Raw genomic sequence first — 20,673 nt, 5'->3', positions numbered from 1 at the left:
TCGGACCACCACGGCCTAAAACTGGTCTTCAATAACAATCAAGGAAGAATGCCCACATATACTTGGAAATTGAACAATGCTCTACTCAATGATAACCTGGTCAAGGAAGAAATAAAGAAAGAAATTAAAAACTTTTTAGAATTTAATGAAAATGAAGATACAACATACCCAAACTTATGGGACACAATGAAAGCTGTGCTAAGAGGAAAACTCATAGCGCTGAGTGCCTGCAGAAAGAAACAGGAAAGAGCATATGTCAGCAGCTTGACAGCACACCTAAAAGCTCTAGAACAAAAAGAAGCAAATACACCCAGGAGGAGTAGAAGGCAGGAAATAATCAAACTCAGAGCTGAAATCAACCAAGTAGAAACAAAAAGGACCATAGAAAGAATCAACAGAACCAAAAGTTGGTTCTTTGAGAAAATCAACAAGATAGATAAACCCTTAGCCAGACTAACGAGAGGACACAGAGAGTGCGTCCAAATTAACAAAATCAGAAATGAAAAGGGAGACATAACTACAGATTCAGAGGAAATTCAAAAAATCATCAGATCTTACTATAAAAACCTATATTCAACAAAACTTGAAAATCTTCAGGAAATGGACAATTTTCTAGACAGATACCAGGTATCGAAGTTAAATCAGGAACAGATAAACCAGTTAAACAACCCCATAACTCCTAAGGAAATAGAAGCAGTCATTAAAGGTCTCCCAACCAAAAAGAGCCCAGGTCCAGACGGGTTTAGTGCAGAATTCTATCAAACCTTCATAGAAGACCTCATACCAATATTATCCAAACTATTCCACAAAATTGAAACAGATGGAGCCCTACCGAATTCCTTCTACGAAGCCACAATTACTCTTATACCTAAACCACACAAAGACACAACAAAGAAAGAGAACTTCAGACCAATTTCCCTTATGAATATCGACGCAAAAATACTCAATAAAATTCTGGCAAACCGAATTCAAGAGCACATCAAAACAATCATCCACCATGATCAAGTAGGCTTCATCCCAGGCATGCAGGGATGGTTTAATATACGGAAAACCATCAACGTGATCCATTATATAAACAAACTGAAAGAACAGAACCACATGATCATTTCATTAGATGCTGAGAAAGCATTTGACAAAATTCAACACCCCTTCATGATAAGAGTCCTGGAAAGAATAGGAATTCAAGGCCCATACCTAAACATAGTAAAAGCCATATACAGCAAACCAGTTGCTAACATTAAAGTAAATGGAGAGAAACTTGAAGCAATTCCACTAAAATCAGGGACTAGACAAGGCTGCCCACTCTCTCCCTACTTATTCAATATAGTTCTTGAAGTTCTAGCCAGAGCAATCAGACAACAAAAGGAGGTCAAGGGGATACAGATCGGAAAAGAAGAAGTCAAAATATCACTATTTGCAGATGACATGATAGTATATTTAAGTGATCCCAAAAGTTCCACCAGAGAACTACTAAAGCTGATAAACAACTTCAGCAAAGTGGCTGGGTATAAAATTAACTCAAATAAATCAGTTGCCTTCCTCTATACAAAAGAGAAACAAGCCGAGAAAGAAATTAGGGAAACGACACCCTTCATAATAGACCCAAATAATATAAAGTACCTCGGTGTGACTTTAACCAAGCAAGTAAAAGATCTGTACAATAAGAACTTCAAGACACTGAGGAAAGAAATTGAAGAAGACCTCAGAAGATGGAAAGATCTCCCATGCTCATGGATTGGCAGGATTAATTTATTAAAAATGGCCATTTTACCAAAAGCAATCTACAGATTCAATGCAATCCCCATCAAAATACCAATCCAATTCTTCAAAGAGTTAGACAGAAAAATTTGCAAATTCATCTGGAATAACAAAAAACCCAGGAGAGCTAAAGCTATCCTCAACAATAAAAGGACTTCAGGGGGAATCACTATCCCTGAACTCAAGCAGTATTACAGAGCAATAGTGATAAAAACTGCATGGTATTGGTACAGAGACAGACAGATAGACCAATGGAACAGAATTGAAGACCCAGAAATGAACCCACACACCTATGGTCACTTGATTTTTGACAAAGGAGCCAAAACCATCCAATGGAAAAAAGATAGCATTTTCAGCAAATGGTGCTGGTTCAACTGGAGGTCAACATGTAGAAGAATGCAGATCGATCCATCCTTATCACCCTGTACAAAGCTTAAGTCCAAGTGGATCAAGGACCTCCACATCAAACCAGACACACTCAAACTAATAGAAGAAAAACTAGGGAAGCATCTGGAACACATGGGCACTGGAAAAAATTTCCTGAACAAAACACCAATGGCTTATGCTCTAAGACCAAGAATCGACAAATGGGATCTCATAAAACTGCAAAGCTTCTGTAAGGCAAAGGACACTGTGGTTAGGACAAAACGGCAACCAACAGATTGGGAAAAGATCTTTACCAATCCTACAACAGATAGAGGCCTTATATCCAAAATATACAAAGAACTCAAGAAGTTAGACCGCAGGGAAACAAATAACCCTATTAAAAAATGGGGTTCAGAGCTAAACAAAGAATTCACAGCTGAGGAATGCCGAATGGCTGAGAAACACCTAAAGAAATGTTCAACATCTTTAGTCATAAGGGAAATGCAAATCAAAACAACCCTGAGATTTCACCTCACACCAGTGAGAATGGCTAAGATCAAAAACTCAGGTGACAGCAGATGCTGGCGAGGATGTGGAGAAAGAGGAACACTCCTCCATTGTTGGTGGGATTGCAGACTGGTAAAACCATTCTGGAAATCAGTCTGGAGGTTCCTCAGAAAATTGGACATTGAACTGCCTGAGGATCCAGCTATACCTCTCTTGGGCATATACCCAAAAGATGCCTCAACATACAAAAGAGACACGTGCTCCACTATGTTCATCGCAGCCTTATTTATAATAGCCAGAAAATGGAAAGAACCCAGATGCCCTTCAACAGAGGAATGGATACAGAAAATGTGGTACATCTACACAATGGAATATTACTCAGCTATCAAAAACAACGAGTTTATGAAATTCGTAGGCAAATGGTTGGAACTGGAAAATATCATCCTGAGTGAGCTAACCCAATCACAGAAAGACATACATGGTATGCACTCATTGATAAGTGGCTATTAGCCCAAATGCTTGAATTACCCTAGATCCCTAGAACAAACGAAACTCAAGACGGATGATCAAAATGTGAATGCTTCACTCCTTCTTTAAATGAGGAAAAAGAATACCCTTGGCAGGGAAGGGAGAGGCAAAGATTAAAACAGAGACTGAAGGAACACCCATTCAGAGCCTGCCCCACAGGTGGCTCATACATATACAGCCACCCAATTGGACAAGATGGATGAAGCAAAGAAGTGCAGACGGACAGGAGCTGGATGTAGATCGCTCCTGAGAGACACAGCCAGAATACAGCAAATACAGAGGCGAATGCCAGCAGCAAACCACTGAACTGAGAATAGGTCCCCCGTTGAAGGAATCAGAGAAAGAACTGGAAGAGCTTGAAGGGGCTCGAGACCCCAAAAGTACAACAATGTCAAGCAACCAGAGCTTCCAGGGACTAAGCCACTACCTAAATACTATACATGGACTGACCCTGGACTCTGACCCCATAGGTAGCAATGAATATCCTAGTAAGAGCACCAGTGGAAGGGGAAGCCCTGGGTCCTGCTAAGACTGAACCCCCAGTGAACTAGTCTATGGGGGGAGGGCGGCAATGGGGGGAGGGTTGGGAGGGGGACACCCATAAGGAAGGGGAGGGGGGAGGGGGATGTTTGCCCGGAAACCGGGAAAGGGAATAACACTTGAAATGTATATAAGAAATACTCAAGTTAATAAAAAAAATAATAAAAAAAAGAAATGTAGGTAAATAAAATATCCAATAAAAAATTACCAGTGAAAAAAAATCCAATACAAACAACAATAATACCAGTAGCAGCAGCAGCAGCAGCAGCAGCAGCAGTAGTAGTAGTAGTCGTAACAACAACAAATTTCTCACAATTCTGGTGGCTTAAGGGCCAAGCTCATGTCAGCACTCCTGGTTTCTGAAGCCTCTCTCCTCAGGTGTAGATGGGCCTTCTCATTGCTTCTGTATGTTGTCAGTATTCCTCAGTGCACACACTCACCCCGGTGTTGACCTTTCTTTTCCAAAATTAAAATATTTGTACTTACCCTTTAAAGTTTTGTGTAAGTATATAATACAATGATTATATCCACCCCTCACTCCCCATTCCGATCCCCACTACTCTCCAATGCCTCCAACAACAACTTCTTCTTCTTCTTCTTCTTCTTCTTCTTCTTCTTCTTCTTCTTCTTCTTCTTCTTCTTCTTCTTCTTCTTCTCCTCCTCCTCCTCCTCCTCCTCCTCCTCCTCCTCCTCCTCCTCCTCTTCCTCCTCCTCCCCCCCTCCTCCTCCCCCTCCTCCTCCTCCTCCTCCTCCTTCTCTCTGTCTCTGTCTCTGTCTCTCTCTGTGTGTGTGAGTGTGTGTGAGTGTGTGTGTGTGTGTGAGTGTGTGTGTGTGTGTGAGTGTGTGTGTGAGAGTGAGTGTGTGTGTATCACTGAATCTGATTACTGATGCTCATATGCATGTGACTGTGGGGTCATCCACTGGGGCCTGGACAACCTACCAGTGACTGTACCTATAAAGAAAAGTGACTGTTCTTCCACAAAGTCATCCACTGGTAATTGCTCTGCTGAGAGCTGGGGACTTGAGAGCTCTTTTCTCATGCATGCTGGAAATTGTTTATCAATTAAATTTGTTTTCAGATAATATCATATATATATATATATATATATATAGTATATGTGCAGGTCTGTCTTTTCTTAACACAAACCATTCTTGCTGGACTAGCACCCCAACCTAAAGGCCTCAATCTGTTTTCTGACGATTCCACACATGTATGTAATGTATCCTTATCGCCTTCTCTCTCTTCTCTCTCTCTCCCATCCCTTTCAAGACTGGGCTTGACAACAGTCAGTCATGAATGAGGGAGGGAGCTCTCATGGGGTCCCATCCCTCCCTGGGGAACTACTGGTTCTTACTGGGATGAGGTCTTATTTCTGATTTAATCATCTCCTTGGAAGCCCCGTTTCAAACCCCCTGTTTCCAAATTTATGCTGTGAGGTAATGGGAATTAGGCGCCAATATCTGAACTTGAGGTGGACAGAGAGCTTCTCTCAGGAACTATCAAGATCATAAAATGCTGTTCAATATTAAGTCCCAGGCTAATAATATGAATCAAAACCTGCAGTGAGATATTACTGCATACTAAAACAGCTGTTAATAAAGAGACAGAAAATAACAGGTGCTAGCAAGGATGCAGAGAAAGAGTAAACCTGATCCAGTGCGGCCGAAAATGTAAAACAGTCCAAGCACGTTCGAGAACAATCTGTCAGTGCCTTAAAATATTCAAAGCAGAGTTACCATATGCCTCAGTAATTCTATTTCTAAATATATAAATACTTTAAAGAAATGCATAAATATGGGTACAAAAATACAAATACAACGGTCCTTCCAGACACATTATTTAGAATACTCCCAAATTAGGCAGCAAAATTTCTATCAAAAGTAGAATGAATTTTTTAAACTGTATCTATACAACAAAATATCACAGCACAATCAAAGGGAACTAAGGGTTGAGATACCATATGAACACATTTCATGAGCATAATGCTGACTCAAAGAGGCTAAAGACAAAAGAATGCATATTTCATCACAAGTGTAAGATTGCAGATACATAATTTTCAAAAATGGGCAAAACAAATTTGTGAGTTTTAGAAATCAGTATTGTTATCTCTGGAGAGAATCAGAAGAGCTGAGGCCCAGCAGGGGTCAGTAAATCTATAATGCTCCCTGAGGTGTATGTTCACTCAAGAAAGACTTCATCCATTTAACTGTGTGCTTAGGGTCACATAGCAAGATAGTTCACCTGTAATTTCCAGGGGCTGTGACTGGGACCTAGTTTTGACATGAGGAAATAGACATGGGCTCCCATACCCAACCAAGAATCTATCTCCAATTGACAACTGCTCACAAAGGAAAAAATAGTTTTCTTCAATGGAGACTCACTGGTTATATTTACCACAGGAGAATGGGCCTGATGACCAGCAATAAATGATCAACACAAGATGAAACCAATAATATATAGTTTCATCATGCTGTTTAATCTAGCATGTTGCCTAGAAAGGTTTGTAGTATTGAGAGTACAAATACTTCTCCAGCATGTCTCCTAGAGGCCAGTTCACCCACTGCTCTGTTTGGCTGCTAGCCTCTTGCCTCTCTCTTCAGCAATGGTGAGGCAGATTCCTTTTCCTTGGGGAGGAGAGATCCATGGTTTATTGCCCTTGCCAATAATGATAATGTTGGAGAGCCAAGTGGTAAAGCTGTTGCCATTGGCGTCTTTCACATGAACCACATCACAAGAGCCAGGATGTCTCTCCCTATTGGTGACCACACCAATTCTCCCCAAGTTAGCACCTCCAGTCACCATACGCAGGTTCCCAGTGTCGAACTTGATGAAGTCAGTTATTTTGCCTGTTTCCAAATCAATTTGAATGGTGTCATTCACCTGGATGAGGGGATCAGGGTAGTGATCCTGGGTCACCAGACGTGGGATTCCTTTTGTGCCCGCAAAGATCTTTCTCACTTTGCACATCATGTACATGGCCTCCTAAGGTATAATTCAATGATCAGACGGAAATTCTCTTTAGTCTTGTCACTGCTGATGACACCCATGAACCCAGCAGGGTACGTTAGATCAGTCCTGACTTTCCCATCAATCTTAATGAATCACTGCATGCAAATCTTTTTTACTTCATCTCCAGTCAGGACATATTTAAGTCTGTCCCTTAGGAAAATGACCAGAGGCAGGCATTCCCTCACCTTGTGAGGATTAGTGGATGGACGAGGAGAAACATGTCAGTCAACTTATCTAGCATCCAATGTTTTGGAGTGGCTATGCACTTCAGATGTTTCTTGGGACCACAAGCCATGGTTGTGCTGGGAGCTCAATGATATTTCTATAAACCATGGTTTTCATGTTCCTCTGTTTGGGCATGTTTTGTCTTACTGGTCGTCGGTTTTTGTATTATGCTTTCCAACTTTGTATTTTTATGTTTCTTTCTTTTTTTTCCGTGTGGGTAATTCTTATAGTTTTTTTAAATCCTGGTTTGTTTTTTGCCTTTTGCCCATTTGTTTTCTAAAGAGAAAGAAGGGGTGAGGGTCTGGGAGTTGTGAGAGGGGAGCTATTATCAGAATATAATGTATAAAAACACTAAAAAAATTCCCAGGGCCAGCAAGATGGTTCGGTTCTTTCTGTGCAGGTGTGACTTAAGTTTGATCCCATGAATCAGGGAAGACAACCCAACTCCTGAAAGAAAGGTGACCTCCGACTTCCGCATGATCATCATGGAATGCCTCCACGTGGAATAAATCAAGTTAAAAATGTTTTAAATCTTCCTAAATTATTAAAAAAGAAAACAAAGGTCAGGCAAAGTAGTGAGGCAGATGGCACTGAGAAGCTAGGGGCAGGAGGACTATGAGTTTGAGGTTAGCCTCAACTAGAGGACACATTAAAGTTTCATCATCTCCTAAAATCTCTGTTGCTTCTTTGTGGTCAGATGTAGCCATACCCTGAAACCCAGAGCAGCCATTGGTCTCTTCTTTATCACTATAGCTTTGGTCTTTCAAGAATGTCCAGACTTTATTTTAAAAGAGTATATTACATTTAGAAAAGACTACTGATTGGTACAGAGAATCAACATAAGACTTTGCATTGAGAAGCAAATAGAAGAACACAACGTAGGGGTCGGCAGGACTGCTCCTCATTGAAGTATATATCAAGGGAAGGTACACCATCCCGTTCCCTACGGAATTCTTCATTTTTTAATTTGTATGATGTTGAAGACTAGACCACAGGGCTAGGCAAGAACTGTACCAATGGCTTTATCTTCTTTATTAAACAAGGTCTCTCTGTGGAGCTTGCTGTCCTGGAACTTTTTATGAAAGTTTCTATGGCTGGCCTCCACCTCATAGAGACCCACTTGCCTCTGTCTGCTGAGTGCTGGGATTAAAAATGTGCACCATCGGGGTTGGGGATTTGGCTCAGTGGAAGAGCGCTTGCCTAATAAGTGCAAGGCCCTGGGTTCGGTCCCCAGCTCCGGAAAAAAGAACCAAAAAAAAAAAATGTGCACCATCATCCCCATCTTATGGTAAGTTGACTTTATTGAAGTTCATCAGACAACAGTCTTTTCAATAAAGTACAACAGTTGAGTATCTAATAGCAAGAAAATTAAAATGGATTATTTATTGAAACCATATAAAATCACATCAAATGGATTAAAGACTGTAAAACTCTATGAAATTTTCATGAGCAGTTTCCTTAATCTGAATCAGAAAACAAAACAAAAAACCCCCCAAAAAAACCCAAAACCAAAACCAAAACAAACAAACACACAAACAAAAAAAAGAAAAACAGGCCACAACCAAAACCATAGGAGTGTATCAAACTAAAAGTGCTGATACCAATGTGGCAACAGCCACCAGAGAGAAGAAACAACCCATGGATTGGGAGAGAGCATTTGTAATCTATTCATTTGATAAAAGGCCAATATCTGCAACATGCAAGGAGCGAGTTCATTAGTTAGAGAAACCTGTGAAAATGATTTTCTTCATCTATTTTGCTTGCTGTAACAAAATGCCTTATAAACAATACATATGTATTGCTTGTGGTTTTAGAGACTTGGAAAGTCAAAGACCAAGAGGCAAGCTGCTTCATAAATGGCACACTTCTTTCTGTCTTTACCAGGCACAAAAGACAGCTCTCTTGGGTCTTTTCGTAAGGGTACTAATGCCTTGGGACATAATTAACATTTTTAATGATTTTATTTTATTTGCATTCGTACTTTGCCTACATGTGTGTCTGTGAAGATGTTGGATGGCCTGGAACTGAAGTTACAGACAGTTGTGAGCTGCCATGTGGGTGCTGGGACTTGAACTCAGACCCTTTGGAAGAGTAGCCAGTACTATTACTGCTGAGCCATCTCTCTAACCCCCCAATTAACATTTAGTTTGTCCTCAATACTATTTAGAATTGGGGGTTATGTTTCAATATATGAACTCGGTAAGGAGAAACATGGACATTCAAGCTCTACCAATAAACAAAGCCCTGGAGAGATATTTCTAAAATAAGATAAATATTAAACACAAGTACTGTTCAAAACAAAAAATTAAAAAAAAAAAAAAACCAAACCCAAACCCACGACTCAGCTTTGTTAACTAGACAGAGAATACAAACTGTAATCTCTGTGAGCTATTATTTCCCACCGGTTAAAAGGACTAAAGATCACCATTGCCGAAGATGTGCAGATGCAAGATGCTCATGAGTTCCTTGATATGCGCTTCTTGTTGTATGACCTGACAATTTGTCATGGGGGGAAATAGTCCTGTTCTTTTTTTTTTTTTTTTTTTTTTTGGTTCTTTTTTTCGGAGCTGAATAGTCCTGTTCTTAATGTGGCTTGATTTCTATTAGAAGGCGATGAGGGGGTAGAGCTTTGGGTAACCCTCATTAAGACAGAATTTTCTTAAAGCCTGATAATATTGAGGAGCAGAGAATGATCCAGAGAAGAGTGAGAACAGAGACAGAATCACTCAACATACTGGGCTTCCTATGAGTCTGGAAATGAGGCTCAAGGAACAGAGTCTTCACTAGAGAAAGGCCATGGCCACGTAGGCAAAAAATCATACACAAAATTAAAATTAAAAACCAGATAAACCATAAGACATGCAGACCACTGGAAAGATTAAGATTTTAAAAGCATGAGGGCGGAGGCTCACAACTCAGTGGTTAACAGCATTTGTTACTCTTCCAGAGGACCCAAGTTCAGTTCCCAGTACCTACATGGTGGCTCACAACCATCTGGAACTCCAGATCCAGGAGATCTGATACCCTCTCTGGCTTCAGAGGGGCACAAAACATGAATGTGATACGCATACATAGGCAAACACTCATGCACATAGTCTAAAATGAAATACATCTTTAGAAACATATCTTCAATCAGGAATCAGAGATGGTTCAGCAATTAACAACATTTTGTTGCTTTTGTACCGGAATTGAATTGATCTCCTAGCATCCTATCAGGTACTCACAAATGGCCCATGACTTCAGTTTCAGGAGTTCTGATGCCTTCCGGACTGCAAAGATTCCTGTCCTCATATGTATATTCACACATATACATAATTGAAAAATTAAAGTGATTTTAAAATTAATCACAAAAAACTGATGCCTGCAAAAGAGATAGGTGGAATTAGGGTGGCTAGTAAAGGATGGCATGGTTGTAAAAATGTAGTTCTAATGACAGAAATAGAAACTGTAGCATAATGTGAGCTTGAGATAAAGTAAACGTGCTTTTTCTGATGAATGTCTAGGAATGAAGTTACTGGAAGAATCTGTCTTGCCTTCAGAGATCCAGTGGCACAGGGCCTCAATGTCACCCGGATGTCTACCTCAAGCCCTCAAACAAAATATAGCTGATAATAAACCAAAACGCAAAGTACTAATGTGATCCAGTTAAAAATGGCGGGGGATAAATTGTTAGCATTCAAAAATCACTTTTACACCTACTCCAGAAGCAGACACCTCCGTCTCCAGAATGCACTGCGTTTCCCTGCCTTTCCTATGGCTTGCCAATCATTTAGAAATTCTAGGAACACGTGTCTGATTAACCACTCCTTAGTTACATGGCTATAAGGGGTAGAGATGTTGGGGAATCAATCATCTGCTGTTTTTATAAAGTTCAAAACCGATCCGTGCCTGGTGAGGTGTGTGAGAGAATACATAAATGGATGGCATTTTGTTCCTAGGGCAAAGAAACTATTCTGTATTCTTGTTGTGATACAAGTATATACATGTTAAAATTCACAGATGTATATACTGTAAAAAGTTAGTTTATGGTATCATCAGACCAAACTCTTCCCACCACAATGACAGCCTTGACCAGTTGGATAAATGAGGACTGCAGGAGACACCCAGTTTCTCCATCCTCATGAGGTATATATATATTCATATATAATATCAATTTTCCTCAATAGTCTCTCCTCCCTCTGTTTTATATCCGTTGGTATTCACTTTATAGTTTACACATTGCAGGCTCTCAAGATGAGATGGAGAATGAATAAGGAGGAACAAACATCAGCCATGCATGGATTCGAGAGAGACTTGGATCTTCCGTTAGGAGAGCAGTGTCCTGTTTATTGGAGGAAGGTTTCTGGGATGACGGGCTGGGGCAGCAGCTTCTGTTATTACCTATTATTTATAAATATATTAGAAGGGCGTGGTGTGTGGTGAAAGAAAGAAGTAACATAGAAAATGACACAGATCGACACTGGCGGCAGGTAGATTCTAGGGCTCTCGGGGGCACCTCTCCTAACCTCTGCCCGCTGATCTTGCTTTTCTGAAATCCTCTCCCCTTAAGCACAGGCAGCACTGATTACTTGTTGTTTTTTTTTCATCAAAAGCACATGGCAAAGGCAGGGGCACCGCTATTGGGGTTACGTCAGATCTAAGATACTCTTCCCAGAAGACTCACTCTGGAGGCTGGCCTTTTATCTTTTTATCTCAAGACCTACAGATGCTAAAGTCATCTGTGGAATTGTGTGTAGCCTTTAGCAGCTGAGCTTCGCCACCTGTAAGAGGCTGTGCTTTCAGACCTAGATAGAAAGGACATAGAGACTTGGAAGTAGACTTCTTCCCCAACCGAAACTCTACCTGAGAACCAGTCTAGATTATCCCTAGGTCACAGCCTCATAATCCTACCCAGAGGACCTAGCTAGGCTGAGTCCCTAGTGATGACATACTAAAATAATTAGTTACTAAATGTGTATTATACTAATTTATTATGCAGCACGAGAAGGGGTAAATCCTCACACAGTTCAAAGGATCCATTCCGGTCTATGAGCGTGTCTGCTGGACTTCAGAAGGGAAAAGCACAATTCCCGTATTCCTTTACCATCATCATTCTGGACTTCTGACATCTCTACTGCTGAAGATGTCTATGAAGATGTTTGGCTGTTTCGCTACAATTTAGTTGGGAGTGCATGGGTGGTGAGGGGTAAGGAACTAGGCATCCATTTGCAAGCAAATCACGTTTCCGGACAAGAATTAACAACTTTCCTGGTAGCCTGGGAGGGGCGTGGTCTTGGAACTTATAATTGAAAGTTCAACTAAGCTGGTCTTTCAATAATTATACAAGCCACTTACTATCCAGTGATAAACAGTTTCCTGCCTAAACTATTAGGGAACAAGTTCTGGTTTTCTTACAGCTAGACCCTACACTGACGTAGAAAGGATACCCTCAAGTGATCTTTCAGTTATGTGTAAGTAAAATGCATAATAAAACAACATTTGGGGGCTGGGGATTTAGCTCAGTGGTAGAGCGCTTACCTAGGAAGCGCAAGGCCCTGGGTTCGGTCCCCAGCTCCGAAAAAAAGAACCCCCCCCAAAAAAAACCAAAACAACATTTGGCTTTTTAATAAACAGTTCATATTTAACATAATAGATTTTTAATACTTAGCTTTATAAAGACACGTCATCTTATAACATTTAATGTAAAAGGCGTTAGTGCACTGGTCCAGTTTGACACAACAAAATATTTTGAATATTGTGACTCATAATAATCATTTGCTTAACAAGGCAGCAGCTACAAAACTATAACATGTTTCACTTCTCTTGGAGACTCAGAAAATACATTGTTGTCTTGCTAACCTTCATTTATAATCTTCTTGAAACTCAAAAATCTCTTTAAGTAGTTAATTAATCTAGACTAAAATACAATATTCAGTCATCTTTACAATTTTGACTCTAAAATAATATCAAAAATTAACAACATATTCTCTTAAGAAAGTATGTGTTGTAAATACAACTGACAAAATATTAACCAAGTGTGTATAACAGTGTCTTTGTATACAAGCACGGAGCATATGTTTTTCTAGAGCTATTGTCGTATAATTTAACAATCATTGCATAATGACAGATGTGTGATGGTTCTCACATAGACTATTAACTAAAATTGAAAACGGGGACATATTTTAGCTAATCATTTCTGAATTGAGGCAGAAAGGCTTAGTTTTACACTATCTCTTTTAAATAGTTATTTCCTTGAAAAGGCAGCATAATCAAACCTTAAAGACACTACCAGCATTTGACCACATCCAACTCAGGAATTTTCAAAGACAAAATGTGAGAAGTGCTTAACTTCCTTGAAAATAGTATGCAGTATGGCAACACGGCTCGGTTTTATTCACGGTACGTTCTCGTGGAAGGCAGACCACACCAATTCCTTCCCACAAAGGGAGACTTTGGTCACCATGAAGGAGGGCTACCCTTTCATTGTTTTCCTTCTAGCCAAGGCAACGGCTTGAAATCAAAGTCTAGTGTGGAGACACAAGCTCCACATGATGGTTCCTGCCCCATTTCCCAGGACAACTGCTAAATAAAGTATTCGTTAAAAATGGCAGAAGATAGGACAGGTCCACGTGGTTTGCTTGTTTTTTGTTTTGTTCTTTTTAAAGTGCTATCAAAGTCCATATATATTTACATGGACCGCCATAGAAGAAGCATAAAGTGTGTAAAAATTGCACATCTAAGTCGAACCTTTTTAAGGTAGGTGCTGGCAATTCCACATAGTACCTTAGTGAGTATTACATGAAGTATACTTCACATGCTTGCCAGACTAGTACAGCAATTCAATCTTAGTGTAGCTGTTCCGCACTACCTACTACAAATTAAAACACAACCAGTGAAAATTAAAAACATAAGGCTGGGACACAAGCAATCACACGCTATTCTGAAACAAAAGCCATAAACAATTTGTAGTTATATCTCAGTCTAACTGAAAGAGCTAGATAGTCAACTGAACTGTCTCCTAACCTTTTCTTGTTTTTCAAAATGCTGGCTTTATCTGATTTAAGTCTAAATCTAGTGTTGTTTTTCTTTATATCAGCCCAGAATTTAGACTTCCTGATTTGCATTATCAGCAACAGAGTTAATAGTGTTAACCTCCAAGTGCTTAATCCCTCAGGAACAGAGAATGAAGAAGTTGATTTTAAAAACCATGTATTACTGTCCTGAATAAAATTACATTTTAGAAGTTAATCTTTCAGTTATAGAACTTGGGAATCAGGGCCCTAAAAGGCAACTTCCTAGATAATTAAGGCTATAGTTCTGAAGTCCAGTTTTCTAAGGTGGTTTTATAGGACTGGGGCGATTTGAAAAACAAAGCTTACCAATATGCTATGACAGCATTAAAATAAATACATCATCACCTTTTGAAACACCAGTAATCTCATGGAAACAGCAGTACAAACTTGTGAGTGACTCACTAAAGTGATATGGTGGCGCCCTCTGGTGGTTCCACGGAGCATGTGACCCTGATGATGCTTATCTTGTGACATAGAGTGGGAGAATTTTTTAAAGTGCAATTAATACAAAGCAATGAACCATTGTGCTTCTGAGTGTCTTTCTCTTCTGCCCCGGAGCACATTGGTAATGCAATCTATTCCTGAGAAGTATTCCCAGGAGCCAGGCTGATAGAACAGGAATCTTAGCAAACCGGAGGACGGCAGAGATTTACATCTTGGTTCTAGACCTTAACTGGGAGCTTTTCGCCTTTTCTAGCTTGGCTTTTAAATCTAAGGGTCTCTCAAAAAACCTCACCAGGGCCGGTTCGTTTAACAGGGAAGCAAGAATCTGCTCGAATGCAAAGGACCACTGATGTTCTTCTCTGGGAGAGGAAGGATCTTTCTTCACACTGCTCTCTGTGTTTCCCTCACTGGGTCCAGAATCACAGGCTACACTGGACAGTCCTTTGGCTGATGACGCCGGGCTATGGAGTTTCCTTCCAACTTCTTCCATCCTGAGAAGAAGGTTGGTTACAATAGCAATGGCTTGATATAGCGCCTCTTCTTCGGGGTCCTCATGAAATAAATTATACAGGGTCTTTGAAAACTGAATAAATTGTGACTAGAAGACACAAGTTGGAAATGGAATGTTTTAACGTTAGATTTAGCAAATATAAGTGGAACTCAAAAGTGGATACCATCCTGTATAAAATTTATAGTACATAACCTTCACCATAGAACTGAATCCATGATACATCTTTGCTCAAGAAAAGTAAGTATGAACCATGGAAGAACATGCCACTAAAGCCATCTCACACATTGCCTAATCAAAGACTACCATATCCAAACTAATCTCTGGCAGGTTTATTGGTACTAAATATCCTGGCTTGCCAGGATTATTTAGTGCTGGGTGACAATTTTGGTTATTCAAAATTCTGTGTTTTCCTCCATGCAATTTTCATCAACCAATTTTAAGAAAAGGGTTATGGACTTCATCTGATCTCAAAAGGCTACACTGGGCACTAAACAAAGGTGATTTAACTTTGGGGAAGAATGACTTTTTGAGACCTACTTAGTAGTGAAAGGAATCTAAGAAATCCCTTCGGATGTGCTTATCTTTAAAGGCACACATGGGGCCAAAGTTAAGAAAATCTAGTATTTCTGCTAACTGTCCCCAGAAAATTCTAGATATTCCTAGTAAACACTTGTCAATTTAAAAGCTATTCAAACGGGGTTGGGGATTTAGCTCAGTGGTAGAGCGCTTGCCTAGCAAGCGCAAGGCCCTGGGTTCGGTCCCCAGTTCCAAAAAAAAAAAAAAAAGGCTATTCAAACCCAAGTGTTCTACAATTCAGTCATCTAACATTAAAGGTTAATATGTATATAAAACAAGTACAAATAATATTTCATAAAATGTGTTATAAAATGCTTTCCTCCTTCCTTTTCATATTACATTCATAACATATTTCAATCATTTATAAAGATTGAAAAATAAATATACCATATACTTATTTTATAAAGGATTCATTTAACTATCAAACTGGAAAGTCCATTAAGACACGCTAAGCTATTTGATAGTTGTTTTTGCAAAGTTCGGGAAAACTTCAGTATGAGAGCATCACTTGGTCTTTTGTTAAAGAATATAAAAACATATGGGCAATGTGTAAGAAAGAGATCAATTTAGATCATATTTATACTAGTCCTTAGTACTGCCTACGTAGTGTCAACTACAAGATCACTGGGTACTAAAGTGAGCTCTATCTTAGTAATTTCTTAGTAACTAGCAATAGATTTGACATCTGGTAGACAACTTAATGTGTACTTGGTAAACATATGTTTTGATGTTGGAAATATGTCCTATGTACAAGATTTCTTATAGAACAAAAATACATTTAAGTGTATACAGTATAAAATAATTTAAAAATTGTTCACCTCTTTAATGATACCTGCATCTTATAAAGATGATAACCTGTGGATTAGTTAACTCTTTTGTAATAGTATATGTTATTTTATTTTTCTTTCTTTTTCTTTTGTGATATTGGTGACTGAACCATGGGCATCATGCACTCACATTAATAAAAAAAATTAAGAATTTTCACTGAGAAAATTGAATTGAAAAAACGAATACCTGATTCATTCTTGGTAAATCTTTAATGTTCTCTTCTTTTTTGAGAAGTTCATCTTGCCATTGACTTAAATAGGCTTGAATATCAATTTTTCCTTTGCCTGAATGAAAGAAATACGCAATTTTGTAATGAACAGCTCACAACATTTTCCCAAATTTCAAAAAGAATCCCTGAAACCAAAAGTTATTTCACCAAGGTAAAAGAGCCCATCTCTTTCAGTCCAGGACATCATCTGAATTTAGCTTTGATCTCACTCACTGGTCTTCAGAATACATTTTCCAATTCCATTTAGATCAGTGGCTCTCAACCTGTGGGTTGTGACCCCTTTGGAGTGGGAGTCAAACAACCTTTTCAAAGGGGTTGCCTGAGACTATTGGAAAACACACATACTTACATTAGGTTTCATAACAGTAACAAAAATCAGTTAGGAAGTTCTCTTAGGGTTTTACGGCTATGGGCAGCCCACACCATAACCAATGCAACTGTTATAAGGACAACATTTAATTAGGGCTGGCTTACAGGTTCCGAGGTTCAGTCCAGAGGTGGGAAGCAGAGAAATGTGCAGACAGACTGGTGCTGGAGGAGCCAAGAGTTCTTCATCTTAATTTGAAGGCAGCCAAGAGGAGGCTCTGATTCCATCCGGGCTGGAGCTTGAGCAGCAGGGACTTTGAGCACTAGGAGGCCTTAAAGCCAACCCCCATAGTGACACAAGTCCTCTAACAAGGCCACCCCTCCTCCATTAAGGCCATACCTCTTTTTTTTTTATTAACTTGAGTATTTCTTATATACATTTCAAGTGTTATTCCCTTTCCCGGTTTCCGGGCAAACATCCCCCTCCCCCCTTTCCTTCCTTATGTGTGTCCCCCTCACAACCCTGCACCCATTGCCGCCCTCCCCCCATAGTCTAGTTCACTGGGGGTTCAGTCTTAGCAGGACCCAGGGCTTCCCCTTCCACTGGTGCTCTTACTAGGATATTCATTGCTACCTATGGGGTCAGAGTCCAGGGTCAGTCCATGTATAGTCTTTAGGTAGTGGCTTAGTCCCTGGAAGCTCTGGTTGCTTGGCATTGTTGTACATATGGGGTCTCGAGCCCCTTCAAGCTCTTCCAGTTCTTTCTCTGATTCCTTCAACGGGGGCCTATTCTCAGTTCAGTGGTTTGCTGCTGGCATTCGCCTCTGTATTTGCTGTATTCTGGCTGTGTCTCTCAGGAGCGATCTACATCCGGTTCCTGTAGGCCTGCACTTCTTTGCTTCGTCCATCTTCTCTAATTGGGTGGCTGTATATGTATGGGTCATATGTGGGGCAGGCTCTGAATGGGTGTTCCTTCAGTCTCTGTTTTAATCTTTGCCTCTCCCTTCCCTGCCAAGGGTATTCTTTTTCCTCATTTAAAGAAGGAGTGAAGCATTCACATTTTGATCATCCGTCTTGAGTTTCATGTGTTCTAGGCATCTAGGGTAACTCAAGCATTTGGGCTAATAGCCACTTATCAATGAGTGCATACCATGTATGTCTTTCTGTGAATGAGTTAGCTCACTCAGGATGATATTTTCCAGTTCCAACCATTTGCCTACGAATTTCATAAACTCGTTGTTTTTGATAGCTGAGTAATATTCCATTGTGTAGATGTACCACATTTTCTGAATCCATTCCTCTGTTGAAGGGCATCTGGGTTCTTTCCAGTTTCTGGCTATTATAAATAAGGCTGCGATGAACATAGTGGAGCACGTGTCTCTTTTGTATGTTGAGGAATCTTTTGGGTATATGCCCAAGAGAGGTATAGCTGGATCCTCAGGCAGTTCAATGTCCAATTTTCTGAGGAACCTCCAGACTGATTTCCAGAATGGTTTTACCAGTCTGCAATCCCACCAACAATGGAGGAGTGTTCCTCTTTCTCCACATCCTCGCCAGCATCTGCTGTCACCTGAGTTTTTGATCTTAGCCATTCTCACTGGTGTGAGGTGAAATCTCAGGGTTGTTTTGATTTGCATTTCCCTTATGACTAAAGATGTTGAACATTTCTTTAGGTGTTTCTCAGCCATTCGGCATTCCTCAGCTGTGAATTCTTTGTTTAGCTCTGAACCCCATTTTTTAATAGGGTTATTTGTTTCCCTGCGGTCTAACTTCTTGAGTTCTTTGTATATTTTGGATATAAGGCCTCTATCTGTTGTAGGATTGGTAAAGATCTTTTCCCAATCTGTTGGTTGCCGTTTTGTCCTAACCACAGTGTCCTTTGCCTTACAGAAGCTTTGCAGTTTTATGAGATCCCATTTGTCGATTCTTGGTCTTAGAGCATAAGCCATTGGTGTTTTGTTCAGGAAATTTTTTCCAGTGCCCATGTGTTCCAGATGCTTCCCTAGTTTTTCTTCTATTAGTTTGAGTGTGTCTGGTTTGATGTGGAGGTCCTTGATCCACTTGGACTTAAGCTTTGTACAGGGTGATAAGCATGGATCGATCTGCATTTTTCTACATGTTGCCCTCCAGTTGAACCAGCACCATTTGCTGAAAATGCTATCTTTTTTCCATTGGATGGTTTTGGCTCCTTTGTCAAAAATCAAGTGATCATAGGTATGTGGGTTCATTTCTGGGTCTTCAATTCTATTCCACTGGTCTATCTGTCTGTCTCTGTACCAATACCATGCAGTTTTTATCACTATTGCTCTGTAATACTGCTTGAGTTCAGGGATAGTGATTCCCCCTGAAGTCCTTTTATTGTTGAGGATAGCTTTAGCTATCCTGGGTTTTTTGTTATTCCAGATGAATTTGCAAATTGTTCTGTCTAACTCTTTGAAGAAGTGGATTGGTATTTTGATGGGGATTGCATTGAATCTGTAGATTGCTTTTGGTAAAATGGCCATTTTTACTATATTAATCCTGCCAATCCATGAGCATGGGAGATCTTTCCATCTTCTGAGGTCTTCTTCAATTTCTTTCCTCAGTGTCTTGAAGTTCTTATTGTACAGATCTTTTACTTGCTTGGTTAAAGTCACACCGGGGTACTTTATATTATTTGGGTCTATTATGAAGGGTGTCGTTTCCCTAATTTCTTTCTCGGCTTGTTTCTCTTTTGTATAGAGGAAGGTAACTGATTTATTTGAGTTAATTTTATACCCAGCCACTTTGCTGAAGTTGTTTATCAGCTTTAGTAGTTCTCTGGTGGAACTTTTGGGATCACTTAAATATACTATCATGTCATCTGCAAATAGTGATATTTTGACCTCTTCTTTTCCGATCTGTATCCCCTTGATCTCCTTTTGTTGTCTGATTGCTCTGGCTAGAACTTCAAGAACTATATTGAATAAGTAGGGAGAGAGTAGGCAGCCTTGTCTAGTCCCTGATTTTAGTGGGATTGCTTCAAGTTTCTCTCCATTTACTTTAATGTTAGCAACTGGTTTGCTGTATATGTCTTTTACTATGTTTAGGTATGGGCCTTGAATTCCTATTCTTTCCAGGACTCTTATCATGAAGGGGTGTTGAATTTTGTCAAATGCTTTCTCAGCATCTAATGAAATGATCATGTGGTTCTGTTCTTTCAGTTTGTTTCTATAATGGATCACGTTGATGGTTTTCCGTATATTAAACCATCCCTGCATGCCTGGGATAAAGCCTACTTGATCATGGTGGATGATTGTTTTGATGTGCTCTTGAATTCGGTTTGCCAGAATTTTATTGAGTATTTTTGCGTCGATATTCATAAGGGAAATTGGTCTGAAGTTCTCTTTCTTTGTTGTGTCTTTGTGTGGTTTAGGTATAAGAGTAATTGTGGCTTCGTAGAAGGAATTCGGTAGTGCTCCATCTGTTTCAATTTTGTGGAATAGTTTGGATAATATTGGTATGAGGTCTTCTATGAAGGTTTGATAGAATTCTGCACTAAACCCGTCTGGACCTGGGCTCTTTTTGGTTGGGAGACCTTTAATGACTGCTTCTATTTCCTTAGGAGTTATGGGGTTGTTTAACTGGTTTATCTGTTCCTGATTTAACTTCGATACCTGGTATCTGTCTAGGAAATTGTCCATTTCCTGAAGATTTTCAAGTTTTGTTGAATATAGGTTTTTATAGTAAGATCTGATGATTTTTTGAATTTCCTCTGAATCTGTAGTTATGTCTCCCTTTTCATTTCTGATTTTGTTAATTTGGACGCACTCTC

At 39.7% G+C, this 20,673-nt stretch overlaps 1 protein-coding gene and 1 pseudogene across 2 annotated transcripts in view; both read right to left on the bottom strand.

The window, feature by feature from the left end:
- Window positions 1-5,084: 5,084 nt before the first annotated feature.
- On the bottom strand, window positions 5,085-11,592 carry Rps4x-ps12 (ribosomal protein S4, X-linked, pseudogene 12; annotated as a pseudogene).
- Window positions 11,593-12,527: 935 nt separating this feature from the next.
- The window catches only part of Tbc1d8b (TBC1 domain family member 8B), an 87,949-nt gene continuing 79,803 nt past the window's right edge, over window positions 12,528-20,673 (bottom strand). For both annotated transcript variants that reach the window (NM_001401137.1, XM_063280009.1), the window contains 2 exons: window positions 16,532-16,629; window positions 12,528-15,028 (listed from right to left, as the gene is read on the bottom strand). In NM_001401137.1, coding sequence (NP_001388066.1) covers window positions 14,636-15,028; window positions 16,532-16,629 — 491 coding nt within the window. In that variant the 3' untranslated portion in view covers window positions 12,528-14,635. The remainder of the gene's footprint in view (window positions 15,029-16,531; window positions 16,630-20,673) is intronic.

This window comes from Rattus norvegicus, chromosome X (assembly GCF_036323735.1).
Source record: "Rattus norvegicus strain BN/NHsdMcwi chromosome X, GRCr8, whole genome shotgun sequence".
Lineage (NCBI taxonomy): Eukaryota > Metazoa > Chordata > Mammalia > Rodentia > Muridae > Rattus > Rattus norvegicus.
Note: the sequence above shows the minus strand (reverse complement) of the source record. Positions and strands in the feature narration are given on the sequence as shown.